Genomic DNA, 16,077 nt, shown 5'->3' with positions numbered 1-16,077 from the left:
TATGTATGTGTGTGTGTGCGTTGTTTGAGCTGTTCCTGGGGGTTACTATAACAAATCTATGTGGCTTGTAACGCAGCTGAGTAAATAGAATTCTAATGTCACACCATTCAATGTGAGTCTATAAGCGAGTGTGTATGTGTGCGCGTGAGTGTGCGTGTGTGTGCGTGAGTGTACCCGTGTCTGTTTATCTTTAAAAGACAAGTTGAGCAAACTCTTTTTATTTTCAATTGCAATTGAATGTCGAAAACGTTGTTTATTTATAATAAAAGTTATTTAATAGCTTTATAAGAAATTTTAAAATATGACAAAAATATTTAATTACAAAATTTACACTTTTATAGTAAAATTTAATAGTATTATATGTTATATTACAAAAAAAAAAAAAAAAAATAAATAAAAAAAATAAAATAAATAAATTCTTATCTCTTGTGTTAAGATTTTCTCTTAGAACCCTTGTTATATACCAAAAAATATTCTAAATACTAATTTGATTGCAAAATGTTTTAAAACAATAATTTGGCTAATGTTTATATACCCTGAACACATTGAAAATGGGAAATCAGGTTTTGTTTTTTTTTATATTATTAATTATTTATTTATTATTTATTTTATTTTATTTTATTTATTTTATTTTTTTTTTTTTTTGCATAGCAATGTTTTATGATTTGTATATATTTTTATTTTTTTAACATATTTAAATAATATGTAAATATTTTAACAATATTTTGGCTTGCCTAAATCATCTTAGGGCAGCCAAAATGTAAGTATTACGCACAGGAAACATTTTCTTTCAGCCTACTCTACATATACTCTATATGTGTGTTTGCTTTATGCGTGTGTGTGTGTGTGAATATGTATGTGTGCGCTTGGTGTGTATCTGTCTGTCGAAACAACATATTTCATGGCTTAGGTAGATATTTTTTAGCTAGTCAGCGCAAAACGTAACGAAAAATAAAATAAATGAATATGCGCCACGCACAGGCATCCCAAAAACACACGCAGACACACATACATATATATATACAGCATCCTGTCAGCCATTTTTTTTTGTGTCCTTTGTGGCACTGGCATAGCTGAGCGTGTGCACTGCATTTGTTTTACATTTTATTATGCTACTTTAAAATGCCAAACAACAACAACAACAACAGCAGCAACAGCAAACATAGCTTGAAAAGGAAAATGGAAAAATGGCACATTTTCTTCTAGGTATCTTTTAATTCCTTATTTTGAGCTCGGCAAAACTTTTTGAAGGGCAACTGTCAGAAATTTTTGTAGTAAGTCGAGAATCGTTTCTTCGTAATTGAATTGAATCGAATTAATATTGTCGCAATGTCACGTCAATACTTTTCATTTTCGTTGGCAGATTGCAAAGTTGGCCAAATATATTTGGGTCAGAGCGCCTGTCAAATGGCTTAGGTCGCTCGCTTGGATTGGCCAGCAAACTTTCGATAGTAAAAATCGAGTCTTTTCGCTGAGGCATTTACAGGCATTTCAATATTTGTAATGTTTATAAAAGTTATTATAATAATATATAATATATATATAAAAGAAAAAACACATTTTTTGTTGGTTATTCATTTCATTTGTGGTATTAAACCTTTCCTTTATCAATATGCTAATGCTAATGTCTGCAAAAATCTTAGAGTGTCTGACACTTCTGAATGCCTTTCAGATGCTTTATCAATTATTTATCTAACAAAAAACATAAAAGAAACGTTTTTCATTTTATTTTTTATTTAATTTTCTTTCTTTTTTTTTTTAGACATTTTTGAAGAGAACCCATGTCAGCAGCTGAGAATCCTTCGTTCCTTTTTGGCATGCCAATAATTTTTAAACACATACAATTTATTTGCGCTGCCAAAGAAACGCGTTAATGTTAAACAAGGCACAGGCACACGCAGTCAGCACACAGAGACACGCACACGCTCACACATTGTTATGACATTATGTTTATGAGGCATACGCACATGCGAGGCTAAATAACAATTCACGCATACGGATAGAGGCAGGATCTGTGCGAAAAACAACCTTGCACGCCGCACAACGTCGCGTATACTTGATATTTAATTCAATCTGCGCGTAGATTTTCATTTTGTTGCTGTGGATATTATTTTTTTGTTCTTTGTGTTTTTGTTTTTTGTTGCGCGACGTGCGCTTTAAATTAACACAAACAAACATTGTCAGCAGCAACGCAGCCAGCAAGGACAACAACAACGAGTCACTTGACAATTACAGACTCAATGACAGTCACAGCCAGCGAATTTATTTGCATTTTCAGCTTCAGCCTGGACTGCTGCTGCCTCCCTCATTCGCCCCCCCTCCTGCCACAGTTGGCTCTGCTGCCACTGCTGTCGCGCTTTCAGTGCTGGCACGCCTACACTTTTTACTGATTTTAATACCCTTACCCAATAAGGTAATATTAATTCTGGACTAAAAATGCGCATTTTTAATTAAAGAAAAAAAAACAAAATAAAAATAGATAATTATTATTACTTCCAGCTAATTTTTACTATGAAACCTGAATAACTATATTAAAATAAATATATTTATATATTATTTATCAATTTAAACTTTTTTACGTATTAATCTATCATTATATAATTAATTGCAACAATAGTAAATTATTTAAAATAATTGAAAAAAATAAATCATTTTGTCTATATATCATATGACTTTTTTATTTAGGTTTTATATTTACGGCTCATGTATATTTAATTATTTTTTTATAATATTTAAATGCTTTCAGTTTAAATTGAATATTATATTTATATATTCATTTTTATAAATTTATTTAATTTTAAAACTTTGTAAATAATTCTTTTGTACTGATTTTTAAGACATTTTTCAGCGTATACGAAAGGCAAATACTTTTGTCAACCTGTTTGGTGTATGCACAGTGAGTGAGTGTGTGTGTGTGTATATATATGGGCGACACACATCCACCTACACACCCACACGAGTGTATAAAAAGAGTCGTAATAAAAGCAGCCCACTAACTCATGCACGTCTGATTAAACGCAAAAAATTACGCCGTAGTCGGAGTCAGAGTCAGAGCCGGCAACGGCACCACAGTCGGAGCTATGGCTATGGCTATGCCGACAGCCACAGCGCAGTCAACGCAGAGCTAAAGCCAAACAGTCATGCTTATTAACACAGACAGACACACACACACACACACACACACACACACAGACATAGGGCATACAGTACCCTTGCCGATTGCCCCTGCTGCTGGTCGTGGGTCTTGCCTCAATTAGCCTTATTTGTGTTTAAATTGCATTAGAGCCGCGTCAGAACAACAAAAGCCACAAGAAGAAGCACAACAAAATATCAGCAAAAAAGGGAAAATAAAATTATACGAACGAAAAATTGACGCATTTGGGGATAAAGCCAACTGGCTGGCACACTAAGCCGACATCGTCTGCTTGTTTATCGATAATTTCTTATCGCTTAAATACATATTTGTTTAACTAAGCCCCCAGTAAACCAAGTTAACCGCACTTACACTTAAGCAATCGCAGCTATTTGCAAATACCAGCAAAGCCTAGCAAACCAATGTGGACTATTTATATTTAAGCCAGCCAGACATTTGGCATATACTTATATACATAGATATGTCAAGTATTATTTACTCACACTTTTGATCTCATTCATTTTGGTAAATTGACGACCGAATTCCCATAAATCAACTCCAAACTTCAGAGCCCAGTTGCGCACTCTGAAACAAAGATGAAGACAAAAATAATTGATTAACTTGAAAATGAAATAGAATAATATTGCAATTTTACTTAGTTTAAATATATATATTTTATATAGTATTTTTTAGGATATTGATATATGTATTATCATAGATTTTTAGGAATATACATTTAAGTCATTTTATTTATATTTAAAATTTCATATTAAAATAAATGCAAATATTATATTGCTTACATTTATTTACTCTTGGGATAAGGAATTGTGGACTTTTAAATATTAAAATCTTTTTATATATATGTCATTGTGCAGAAAATAGAAATGTTGATCATGATATCTCAATACAATCTCTCAATCGTTCTTTCACAATTTTTTTCCTCTGTCTCCCTCTTTTATTCTAAATCTTTTTCCCCCACTTCTTCCTTTTATGTTTATCTAAGATCTTGCTTTCTGCATAGCTTCCTTCTTTTCCATATCCAGCTCTTGTTTTATATTTATATTTTTCTTACTTGAGATTATTTTCACCCGCGCTCTGTTTCTGTTTGGCTTTTGCTTTCTGTGTGACGATGTTTCCATCGCTCTATCTCTCACTATCTCTCCAGGTCTCTTTATCCCCACATTTATCTCTCTATCTCTCTCTCCCTCTCTCTCTCTCTCTCTCTCTTTCTCTCTTTGTGTCTATATCTCCCTTCTTCTGTCGCTTTCTTTTCTCTTCACCTCTTTATCTCTCCTCAGCTGTCTCCACTTCGCTCTATCTCTTTCCAACTATTGCTATCTCCCTCTTCGTAATTATTTTACGCTCTAGTCGCCATTGCTCATTAGCTGCCCTCTGCATTCGCAATTCCTGACCATTATGGCCATTATCCAATTTCTATCGCTTCTTTCTCACTTTGTAACGGTTCATTGCCCACACATTCCACGCCCACTGTCGTCCCGTTTCCAATAGTCTGCGGCAATCAGCCGCCAACAACACCCAAAAGTGCGAACAACAACTTCCTCCATCGCTGCCATAATACAATTTTCGTATAATTTAAATCATTTTAGAGCGTAACAACTTGGTCCACATTTTTTTATTTCTTCCTTGTGTTTTTATCCATGTAATGCCTTTCTGTGCTCCTGTGTCACGCCCCCTTTTGACTTTATCTGGCGTTTTCTGCTGTAGTTAGCTGTCTAGATATTTAGTTAACTGTGAAGTTACGCTTTAATCAATGCTCAATGCAAACAATATATTGCGCATACGCAACGTTGGGCTCTCATTCAGCTTTTATTGTTAGCATATATATTATGATTCATTGAATAAGGACATTTGGTATGTTTTATGTAAGCCCCAAAGTTTCCTATCATTGCTTGATGTAGATACATAGTAAGTCACTAGCCCTAGCTATAGATAGTTATCTAAAAAACAAGAAAAAAACGACACGAAGAGGAGAATAGAACCTCATTTTGATTTCAATGATGCCAGGCCAAAGCCTTTGACCTACTCTACCTGAACAGAACATAAACTTGGCAAAAACAAGTGAAAAGTGAAAACCCGATGCTGTGGACCCAAATGAAAACTAGTTCGATGGCATTACGTGTATGGCACTTGAGCATGACATACGTGATTCGTGCTCAAAAGCCAAAGACGCAACAGACAATGCAAAACAGGTGAGCAGCAGGTGAGCAGGTGACTAGCTGAGCAGGTGAGCTGTGGCTCGTGCTCTACTTGATGGGCTGTCTAAAAATTCAGATGCCGCACGTAGTACTTGCCATTGTCAAGTTTTGTCGTGCCCAAACTGCCCAAATACGACTATATTATTTTTTTTTTATTATTCCAGGTCAAGATGAAAAAAAAAATGCGAAACGAAAACTGTCTTTCGGTCCATATGCAGGCTAAGAGCCCATAAGATGACGTTGATGGTCTTTCATTGGTGCTTTGCCGTCTGCATGTCGATGCTTTTTGTGGTTTCCTTCAATTTGGCAGAGATACTGTGAGTGTGTGTGTATGTGTGTGTGTGTGTGTGTCTTTTGTCTATTCTACCTACGTGTGCTGCATTTACTTATCTTAACATTTTCTTTTATATATAAAAGCGAATGCCGTTCGCTGTGGTTTTGTAGTGCTGCTCTTAAGCTGGCAAGCAAAAAAAAAAAAAAACAAAAAACAAAACCCTAACAAAACCTGCTCAGAATTTGGGGCCAAAAATGTACTTAGGCAATTATCATGGCGCATACTTAATATTAGCCTCTTTGGACAGAAATCTTTGTTCTGAAAGTGCTCAGAGTTTGAATGTAAAAACTATAAAAAAAACGTGCTCTTGGATGTGGGCGTCTATAGTTTTTTATTTCAAAGCTAAGATTTTACCTTATTATGAATATTATATTTATTATTATAATGAATATTTTCAACCGTTTTTAATGTATCAAAATAATATACTATACACATGAAACAGATTTCTTTATCTTTTAGACAATCGAATGAGCTTACCATATTCTGATTTAAACGAATTTCGTATTAAACAAGATAGAGAGATATGGCGAGAGAGAACAATAAAGCTAGAAATTGGTTTTTAGGGAAAAGTGTCAATGCAGATGCTATGAAAGTGAAGCAAATGGCAATTGCATTTAAATTGGGCAATGCTGCAACTGAAAATGAGGCAAATGAATGAGCAGCAGCAGCAGCAGCAACAGCAACAGCAGCAATAACAAGAGCCGAAAAATCTGTTGCAAGTAGAGAAAGAGTTTTAGTAAAAGCGATTTGGGTCAGCTACATCAAAAGCAATGGGCAGCGGACGCTACTTCATTATTATCATCATTCATCATGAGCAACATCATCAACATCACAACAGCATCATCGTCATCCCCATTAAATGCCCCAAACATAACCGACAAAGCTGTTGGCCCTCAAGGAGTCTTTTCGTTGTAGTTGCTGCATTATAATTTCTTCTTTTTTTTTTTTTGTGGCTGGCAGCAAAAGTTGAAATAAATTTAATTGAATTTCTGCAGCGACACAAAAAAATATAAAAATATAAATAAATAAATAACACGAATATTACATTTACAAATCTGGAGTGGCGAATTCGTTAAATTAACGAAATTAATTTTTAAAGCATTCGCTGCAAATGTGGAAAAGTTATCGAAGATGAGAAGTAAGTCTACGGCATAAAGAAATCTAGAATAATATATATTTGTAATAGTAAATTTCGATAGTTCTATTTATAAAGGAGCTCTATGCATCTATGGAAGATATCTTCGTCTTCTAATTGATCAGCTACTATATTAGAATCATCGACAAATTAGGTGAGAAGATCCTAGAGAGAGTTCAACAGGCCGAATTCGCAATGGTACATAGGAATTTACATGGGACAGAAGTCGAGTCTGCACGTAGGACTAACACCCAAAGAGTTTACAAGAAGAGTAGAGAAAATGGAACTAGACTCCAGTAACAGCGATTCACTCTATACTATAAAACTCTATACATCAATAACATTTGAAAAGGTTTCGAATTCCGAAATAAAGTCATTCTAAGTTTTACCTTCAAGATGAAATGCAACCACTAAAAAAGATATTAGTCTTAAAAAAAACTTATTACAAACAGTTGTAAAGAATGAATGGATAAAATATGCAAAACAAAGAAAATATCATACTAAATGTATTATTTACTATTTATGGGAATACTTTAAGCTTAAGGTCTCAGCCAATGAACAGTTTCACACATACATACATATATACATTAACAATATTGGCGCAGTTAGCCAACTTTTGTCATTTATCTCATTCCTATACCATTATATTTATGTTTATTGCCAGCAGCATCATTAAAAAAGAAAAGCGAATCGCCATAAAAAATAATGAGCGATAAAATTTTGAGCAATTCACATATGAAGTACAGTGAATCTTGACTAAAGCAGAACACTCAGACACACACACACACATGATGACAGTGTTAAAAATGAAACACTAATTCAATTTTCTATATATTTTGGCAAAAATGTGGTTTTGGGGTAGATAGAGAGAGAGAGAGAGCGAGAGCGAAAGTATCTAATGGATACATAATAGGATTTGGCAATTAGCGTATGTGAGTCGGTATGTGTGTATGTGTGTGTGACAGTCACGTAAGCGCCATGTTCACTTGGCTAATTAACCCAATACCAACTGCCATTTGCAGTGCCGGCTTCCCCCTAGGCAGCTAAGTGTTTTTTTTTTTTTTCTTTCCTTCTTTGTCTAATGTCACTTTTATTTATTGAAATTAGATTTAGCATGTTTTTTGTCGTTCCATTTACTATTTGTTTTAGTGGTTAGCTAAGGCACAATCATAGATATGGGTAATATTAGGCTAATATTTACTTTGGCTTTGAATGAGTCGAAAGAAATAGTTAATATTTAATTTACATGGCCAACAGTAAAAGTGTTAACTGATCTGTAAACATCATATATAGCTAACATGCCAATTAACAGAATAATGTAATGGAGCAACTGTTAAGTGATCTGTAAACACTTTTTTCATGTTGTTTATTTACTTTTTCTCAATACATTTCACACGTGTGCACAAAACGCTTGTTGGAATTTGCATAAATCAGACAACAATTTGTTTACATGATATGCATAGATACATCCATATTTATGGCCATTGGGCATTGAGTTAACATTGCGTGGCTACTTATTTATACACTGCGTGCATTCAGTTGTGCGAAATAAACAAATTTACAATTAATTTCCTGCAGGGGGAAATGACACAAAAAAGATTTCCATCGCTTCAATGTAAATTTTCAATTATGCATAATTGGAAATTGCGATTGAAAACAAAACAAAAAGGAAACGGCATGACTACGAAATACGCTAAATCAATATAAATAGGGTTTACCTTCTTTTTATCTAAACTCGAGGATTTTCAGTACCTAAAGCGGATTTAGTAACAGAATAGACGGAAGGACTTATATGCCCTTGATATGAATAGTATTTATATAATTCTGGCTAGTATTTATATAATACATATACTAAAGATTTAATTGAAATACATTTGGGAATCAATTATCATGCATCTGAGCGGTTCGTGGTATCTTCTAGTCGAATTCTTCCTGCATTTGACTATAATCATTTTGAATCCATTGAGTACTTACTCATTGTGTGGTATATCCTCATCCTGATCGGCAAGAGCTGAGCAAATGCGCTTTTGGACTATTAATACGCCCAGCAACAGCGCCAAAAACCAGCTCACTTGTTTTCGATCCATTTTCCTGTTTGTTTCTGTTGTTTTATTTTCACAAATTTCGACAGAGTTTTTCACTTAATATGTATTTTTATTTTATTTCTTTTTTTTTTATTGGTTTTTTTATGTTGGTTTCGTTTGAATCTGCGGCTACGGAACCGACACTCAATGAACAATTTTCAATTTACTCGCACAACTTTCATATTATTTGTTTATTCTACTATTTAATTTCGCCTTTTTATGTTGATGCAAAGCCACAAAAAGTTTACCAAATGAATTTCGAATTTATTTATTTAATTTATTGACAATATTTGTGTTAGGGTTTTCTTTTTTTCCTTTATGCGTTTTTGTTTAATTTTGTTTTTTTAATTATGTCAAGTTATTGCAACTGTTTAATTTTATTTATTTGTTTTGGAGCTAAAAGTTTGCCGCATTTTCGTTAATTGCCAACAACAATTTTTATTGCATTTCTGGCGAATGTTTAACATTTTTGCAACTAATTTCGGTTAAAGTTAATAATTGATCCTGTGGATATGTGCTATTCGTATGGCGGAAATATAGTTGTCCTTTAAAATTTAACTGAAATGATATAAAAAAAAAACAAACATGTATTAATATTTGTTGATAAGTTAGCTAATAAATAGCACAAAGAAAATTTAATTCTAATAGTTATATATAAATATAGAAAAATAAAAATCACTACAAAAGAAATACAGTTAAAGTCTATTTTTCATTAGAGCAGTAATGAAAATATGTTTGAAATGGGCTTTTATTGGGCTGTTTCATGCGGAGTTTGAGTTTGACCTAGAAATGCGTTGCTCAACATATACAAACCCACACACATACGTACACATAGACACACTCACTCACACACACATTGAAGCAGTCGCTAGCATAGAATTTATGCTCTGGTTTCGAAGTCGAATCCTTTCTCGCTCAGCGGCCAGGCGCAGGCGCCGTGGCAGAGGCAAATGTAAAGGCAAAAGCAAAGTCGTTCCATTCAGTCGGACCTCCGACGTGGTGCCGTTAAGCGAAGCTTTCTTCTTCTTTCTCGTTTTTCTACTTATTTCCTCTACTTTTTTTTTTCTTTTTTGTATGAGCATGCCACCCCCAAAAAGGCGCACATAGCTGTACATTGTGCGAGTTGCTGCATGTATGTATGTACGAATGTGTGTTTGCTTGAGTGTGTATGTATGTGTGTATGCGAGCGTGTCCCCAAGGATATCGCGTAATAATTTTCATTAAACATGGCGCAAGCCTTTTGCGGCCCCGCACATAACTCCAGCCGCTCCCCTTGGCACCCGCAACGACCACATCCGCATGAAATAAAGACAATTTATTGTGACCGATACGCACACATACATAAACGTATATATAAATATATATATGTGTATATGTGTATGTGTATTCATATATGCTTTTACACGCTTTTTGTGTTGTCTTCTTTTTGCGAGTGCACGCCTGCACATCAAAAACTTTGACAGAAATGGAGCGGCAGCCACGCACAGGATGCGGCCCGAGCGCTGCTTGTCAGCGACGCCTAAAAGCATGCAACACATATTCCAAATGCAATGCCAACTAATGTGCCACAGCTCACACACTCACACACAGCATTATATGCATCTGTGTATGTCTATGTATGTGAATTTATTCGAAATTATCAAGTCCAACTGACAAAACCTTGATGCACTTGCAACTGCGAGGACTGCAAATATTGATATAAGTTTTATTTCTTCAAGCTGCGAAAAATTGAAAATATCCTTTATGTAATAATATAATGTTTGTATACGTGTATAAAATATTGTATGGCAAAATATGTTAATATTAAATATAATATATTTTTATTTAAATAAATATAACTTTTTTTTTTTAATCTATATATATATAAAGTGCTACATTTATTTATTCTTTCTTTTAGTTTTCTATGAATAGCTTAGTATTTCTATTTCTGATTTTAATACTTTCAGGTTATTTATAAACATATTTAATTCAGTTTAATTTTAGAACAAATAATAAACAGCCACAACGTAAGCATTTGCCAGAGAACAAGACTATCGAATGGTGAAACAATTGACATTATTGAAATCTATATAAAGAATCTCTTAGCTAAAATTAAATTACTAGCACTCGGTGAGTTAAATATATATTTGGCTGTTTATTTTTACTTTTTTAACAGCATACAAAAGTTTTGCCCTCTCTCGCGCTTCATTATAAAGCTCAAATGCTGCACGTACAAAGCATATTGCAAATATGTGTGCCAAACTAAAAATAATAATAGTTATATAAAACAATAAAAAGTCTCTCACACACACTGTGAAATAATAATGATAATAAATAAAAGAAAAGCATGTGCTGCCTGGCGTATACGCAACGAAAAAAGGAACAACAAAAACACAGAGTAGAAGAAGCAGCAGAAATATAACGGGCAGCATTTTGTGAAAAGCGAAAGTTTATAGTTGGCGCACGTTCATAAAGTTTTGCGTGTTATACTAAAGATTTATTATATCGCATATATCGCAATTTTTCCTTTGCTTTTCTTTTCATATTTTCACACTCGCTGTGAACGCACAAATGGGTATATTAGTCCATAACTGCTATTGAATGTTGAATGATTTAAATATGCTCCTAATTAGATTAACCTTACTTTAAATAAGGTTAAGAGACTTTGAGATGACCCAATGATAGATGATACCTATTCGTAATCCAATGCCCATTGAAAAATGATTTGGTATTTTGTAGTCTATTACACCCGACTGCAATGTTCCTACTGTTCGTTTTTTATTTTATTCTTATATTTTTTCTCTTACTTTTGTATACAGTGTTTGCCTTTTGGCGTCTATTTTGAGGTTTTTTTTTTTCATTTTTTGCCAGCAACAATAACAGGAACAACGCTAAATGGCTGGACAAATATGGCCTTCAAGGATTTTCGTTTTCTCTTTACTTTTTGGGTAATAGAATTAATGTGATTGCGAAAATTTTCAATAGTAAAGTTTTCAACGTAAAAAGTCATGTGTGCGTGGCTGTGTGATTTTGATAATATAAAATGGTTTGCTAAGTGATAAATCTGTATATTTGTAAGTACGTCTGCAGATATATGATGTACTACTTTTCGTGATCTTTGGGACAACTGAAACATAATTGTAGAGTTTTTAGACTTTTTTCTTATTAGGTATCGCTCTATCGATTTTTTATCATGCAAATAATATTTAAATTCAGAGCTCAATATAAAAGAAAGAATTATAAAAGAAAAATGTATATAACTATATATTTTTCAGAATATTTTCTCTCTGAATTTTTTTTTTTATAAAATTGCTCTAGTTACTATGCCAAAAAATAATTTCCAATCCAAAATTAACTAATTTTTATATTTTCTGGTTAATTGTAAGTGCTCCATAAATTGTGGCCAAAGCTTTTTAAGCCGGCTAAATCTAGTTGAAGTCAATCTTGGCTATACTGTTACCAAAATCCTCTGACATGCAGTTGCCAACAAGCTGCAGTACTCGAAACCAATTTGTTCTTGGCCAAAAACCAAGAGAAGAATACAGCAGAGCCACAGAATAATTTGTTTGCAGCAGCAAGAGGAAGATGAAGATGATGGAGACGAAGGAGAAGAAGAAGCAGCTCGAAGCAGCTGTAACTGTAGCTGAAGCTGCAGCGGAGGCCAACAAGGATGCACTTTAAAGTGAACAACTCGAGTGACAGGCAGCAATTAATTGAGCTGATGGCTCTGGACGAACAGACAGGCAAGGAATAAAATTATTGAAGGACGCAGAGTAAGCAAAGACTAAGGATAATAAAAGCTTACGTTTGCCAGGTACAGTGAGCACTTGCTATAGTGGAATTTCATACAATCGATTTTCAAAAGAGATATACTAGCTCATAAAAGTTATTTTACTATTATAGTTAATAAATATTTAAAAAATAAATAAACATATTAATGTATTAATACATTTTAAAAATATTATTTCAATTATTTTTATTAAAATCATGTGTATTATGAAAATCATTTGAATTGTATAACTTATACAAAAAGTTCTCTTTAACGAGCAGCCTCTGTGGCTTCACACAAAGGCACACACATACTGACACACACACACACACACACACAGAGGAAGACTAACCAACAGCTTTGTCTTTATGTAGGTGAACGGCTTAGTGAAGCTGCTGTGCGTTAGTTTTTTGAACAAAGCTGTGGGTAAGCGAGTGGGGTGGGTAAGTAGCGCTTGGAAATGGGCGTGCGGGAGTGTTGGGCTGTAGTAGTGTTTGTCGAGGTTACGAGGCATTGGTCAAGCCTTGAGATTTTACGCAGCTGCGTAAGCTGCGTGGCTGTGTAGTACACGATAATGCCGTTATTATATACTATACGAATACACACAAAGCGCATATATACACACAGTTTAGAAGTGTGCGTGTGTGTGTGTGTGAGCGTGCGTAGTAGTAAATAGTAAAATACCATAGCATACTTTTTTGGGCGCGCAACACACACACTGGCAAACACACACATAGACACCGAGCGAAGCATAATGCGCACGCACACAATGTCAAACAAATTTTGATTTATGGCACCGCTTGAAACTTTTGCTAATTTATGTGATTTTGCAGCCAAAAAAAAAAAAAAGAAAAGCAACAAAAACACATACTAATGATTTCTAGCGCTTTTCTTTTGTGTGCATGTGCCTGAGTGCGTGTGTGTAATTTTATTGTGCAATCAACGAGTGCAGCTTCACATACATATACTCTGTGTGAGAGCCGCTCTCACACTTTTTAATGTTGCTCTTTCGAAAACGCTCTGAATCCTTCACTACCTCTCTCAATCTGTCTCTCTCTCTCTCTCTCAATCTCTCTGTCATTGACTCGTTCAGTCACACTTACTTGCTGCCTAGCGCGCCAAATTCGCAATTTCGAATCGCCAGTGCGAAAAAAGCTGCTTGACCAAAAACAAAAAAGGAATGCTTTGTAACGGCGACAGAAGCGGCTGCTCCGTGTGCAGCGAAGCGCAGCACAGTTGACGGCGCCGTCAGCGCTCACAGATTTTGCCGACAAAAACACACACGCTACGGTTTTACTACGCGAACTGTCGGGCAGGACCGTTAACTTTCGAACACGCTCGAGACGAGAGACGATTTATATGGCTGCGCGACGTTGGCGTTACCGTTAACGTTAACGCTGACGTTGGCGCTGGCGTCGGCGTTTGAGTTGGGCTCTGCTCTTCGGCTTTTTGGCGCTCACAAATATTATACCATTTCATACACACATACATATACATGCATATACAAATATATGTGTGTGCATAAATGAATTTATATATGTATATAGATGGAATTTTTTCTACATTTGCTTTTAAGAAATTGTAGTGTACAGAGATTTTCTTACATGCGTTTTATAAACTGCAATCGCGCTGCTTTTTATTTTAATTATTTGCGCTATGTGATTTTTGCTTTTATGCTCTATACTTTATACAACACTGGCATTCATTTATAATTGTAATTTGTGTGCACGTTTTCGCTTGTGCAGTATAGCCAAACCACAAATGCAAACTTTCTTATGCTATTTGAATTTATTTTGTTTCTATATATTGCACTTTGGTTTTGTAATAATTTCAGGCGACGCGTTTTAGTTTTGTTGTGTTATATTTGGGCTCTTTAATGTAATTTTTTGGCTGTTGGCGCCTCGCGCTATAAACGCATCCACACTCGCCTGGTTCACGCACCGAACTGAAGACATGAGCGCGTCGCTCAGGCTGGGGCCGCTCTTTTGTTGCTCGCCATTTCGAAAGCAGCAGCAGCGGCAGAGGCAGCGGTAATTGTTGCGGATGGTTGGGGTTGACGTATTGTGGAGCATTTGATAAAACACGCGCGCGTCTTTTTGGGGTTGCAACGGTTTCTTGTTCTTGCTGGCGATGGCATCAAGACAGAGCGCGCTCTTGCGCTTGCATATCGATATATCGGCAGCTGATGACTGGCAAAAGCTCAGCTCTATGAAATGCCGAGTGGTAAGGCTGCCAATGCTGCACAGTTGACAAAAAGCTAAACAAGCTTTTGCTAAGTCGCAAATCGTAAAAGTTTTTTTCTTTGCAAACAAGTATATCGAGTTAGCTTTACGATAAAAACTAAAATTGTATATATAGTATAATAAATAAAAACTCTTGTTTAGTTTTGTTTTGCCTTGTTTCATATCAAAAATATTAATATTTATTGTTTAATATTTGTTTTCAGTTTTTGTTTAAATTACATTGAATCATGTATATAAGCGTACTTGTGAAATTATTATTTTAAAATCAATTCAAAAACTTTAAAACTGATTATTGCTTCTAAAAATAAGCTACAGTATAACTTAAAGTGCTAAAAAATGTTATTTTTTCTTCATTTCAAGCCTTAAAAATTATGAACACTAAATTTGTAATTTACACCTAACTTATGTTTTTATTGATTTTTTTTACTATATTACTTTTTATTTATTTTTATTTTTTTGCCATATAGTTTTACATTTATATAATATTATTTAATATAATATATTTAATTGATTAGTTGATATATATATATAGTTATATATGGGGGTTATATATACAGTATTGATTTGCTTAGCAAATTATGGCAGTCTAAAAATATATAGTTATATATATATATACATATATAAGAATTCAATTTCATTTGCCAATTATTTTTATATATATATTTTTATATATAAATATATTCGAGTCAGCTTAGTTATGTTTAATGTTTGTGTATTGTGTTAGTATATATGTATGTGAATGCCCTCTAAAAGCAATGGTCATTTGTTAGTTATATTGAATGATCCTCAACTTAATTAGCTAATTTTAGTATTTTAGTCCAATTTATATAGGTTTTGCAGGCTATAATAATATTGATTAGTTTTGTTAATACCTCACGCCATGAATATATGAATGTGTAAGCGTGTGTGTGTGTGGGTGTGTGTGTGTTTGTGTCTGTTTTCTGTACATTTCAGTTATAGCTGATCCTAGTCTATATTCATATGTCATTCAAAAGTTTATAAATAAATTACATTGGATCTCAGCTTGAAGTTGAGCGAAAAAAAAATTAACAAAAATATTTAAGCTAGTGTTGAATTCATATTTTGACTTGCTTCCTCTTTTTTTTATAATATTACATAAATACAGTCAACTAAATATTGATTAATTATTAGTTTTTTTTTTTTTTTTTCATAATAAAATAAAA

At 34.0% G+C, this 16,077-nt stretch overlaps 1 protein-coding gene across 2 annotated transcripts in view; it reads right to left on the bottom strand.

Annotated features, from left to right (window-relative positions):
• Positions 1–14,763, bottom strand: part of stol (voltage-dependent calcium channel subunit stolid) — a 46,672-nt gene extending 31,909 nt beyond the window's left edge. For both annotated transcript variants that reach the window (XM_030386042.2, XM_030386043.2), the window contains exons 1-3: positions 13,754–14,763; positions 8,793–9,460; positions 3,637–3,718 (exon numbers count right to left, since the gene is read on the bottom strand). In XM_030386042.2, coding sequence (XP_030241902.1) covers positions 3,637–3,718; positions 8,793–8,905 — 195 coding nt within the window. In that variant the 5' untranslated portion in view covers positions 8,906–9,460; positions 13,754–14,763. The remainder of the gene's footprint in view (positions 1–3,636; positions 3,719–8,792; positions 9,461–13,753) is intronic.
• Positions 14,764–16,077: the final 1,314 nt, after the last annotated feature.

This window comes from Drosophila navojoa, chromosome 3 (genome assembly GCF_054131105.1).
Source record: "Drosophila navojoa isolate 15081-1374.11 chromosome 3, UAZ_NAV_1.0, whole genome shotgun sequence".
Taxonomy (NCBI): Eukaryota; Metazoa; Arthropoda; class Insecta; order Diptera; family Drosophilidae; genus Drosophila; species Drosophila navojoa.
Note: the sequence above shows the minus strand (reverse complement) of the source record. Positions and strands in the feature narration are given on the sequence as shown.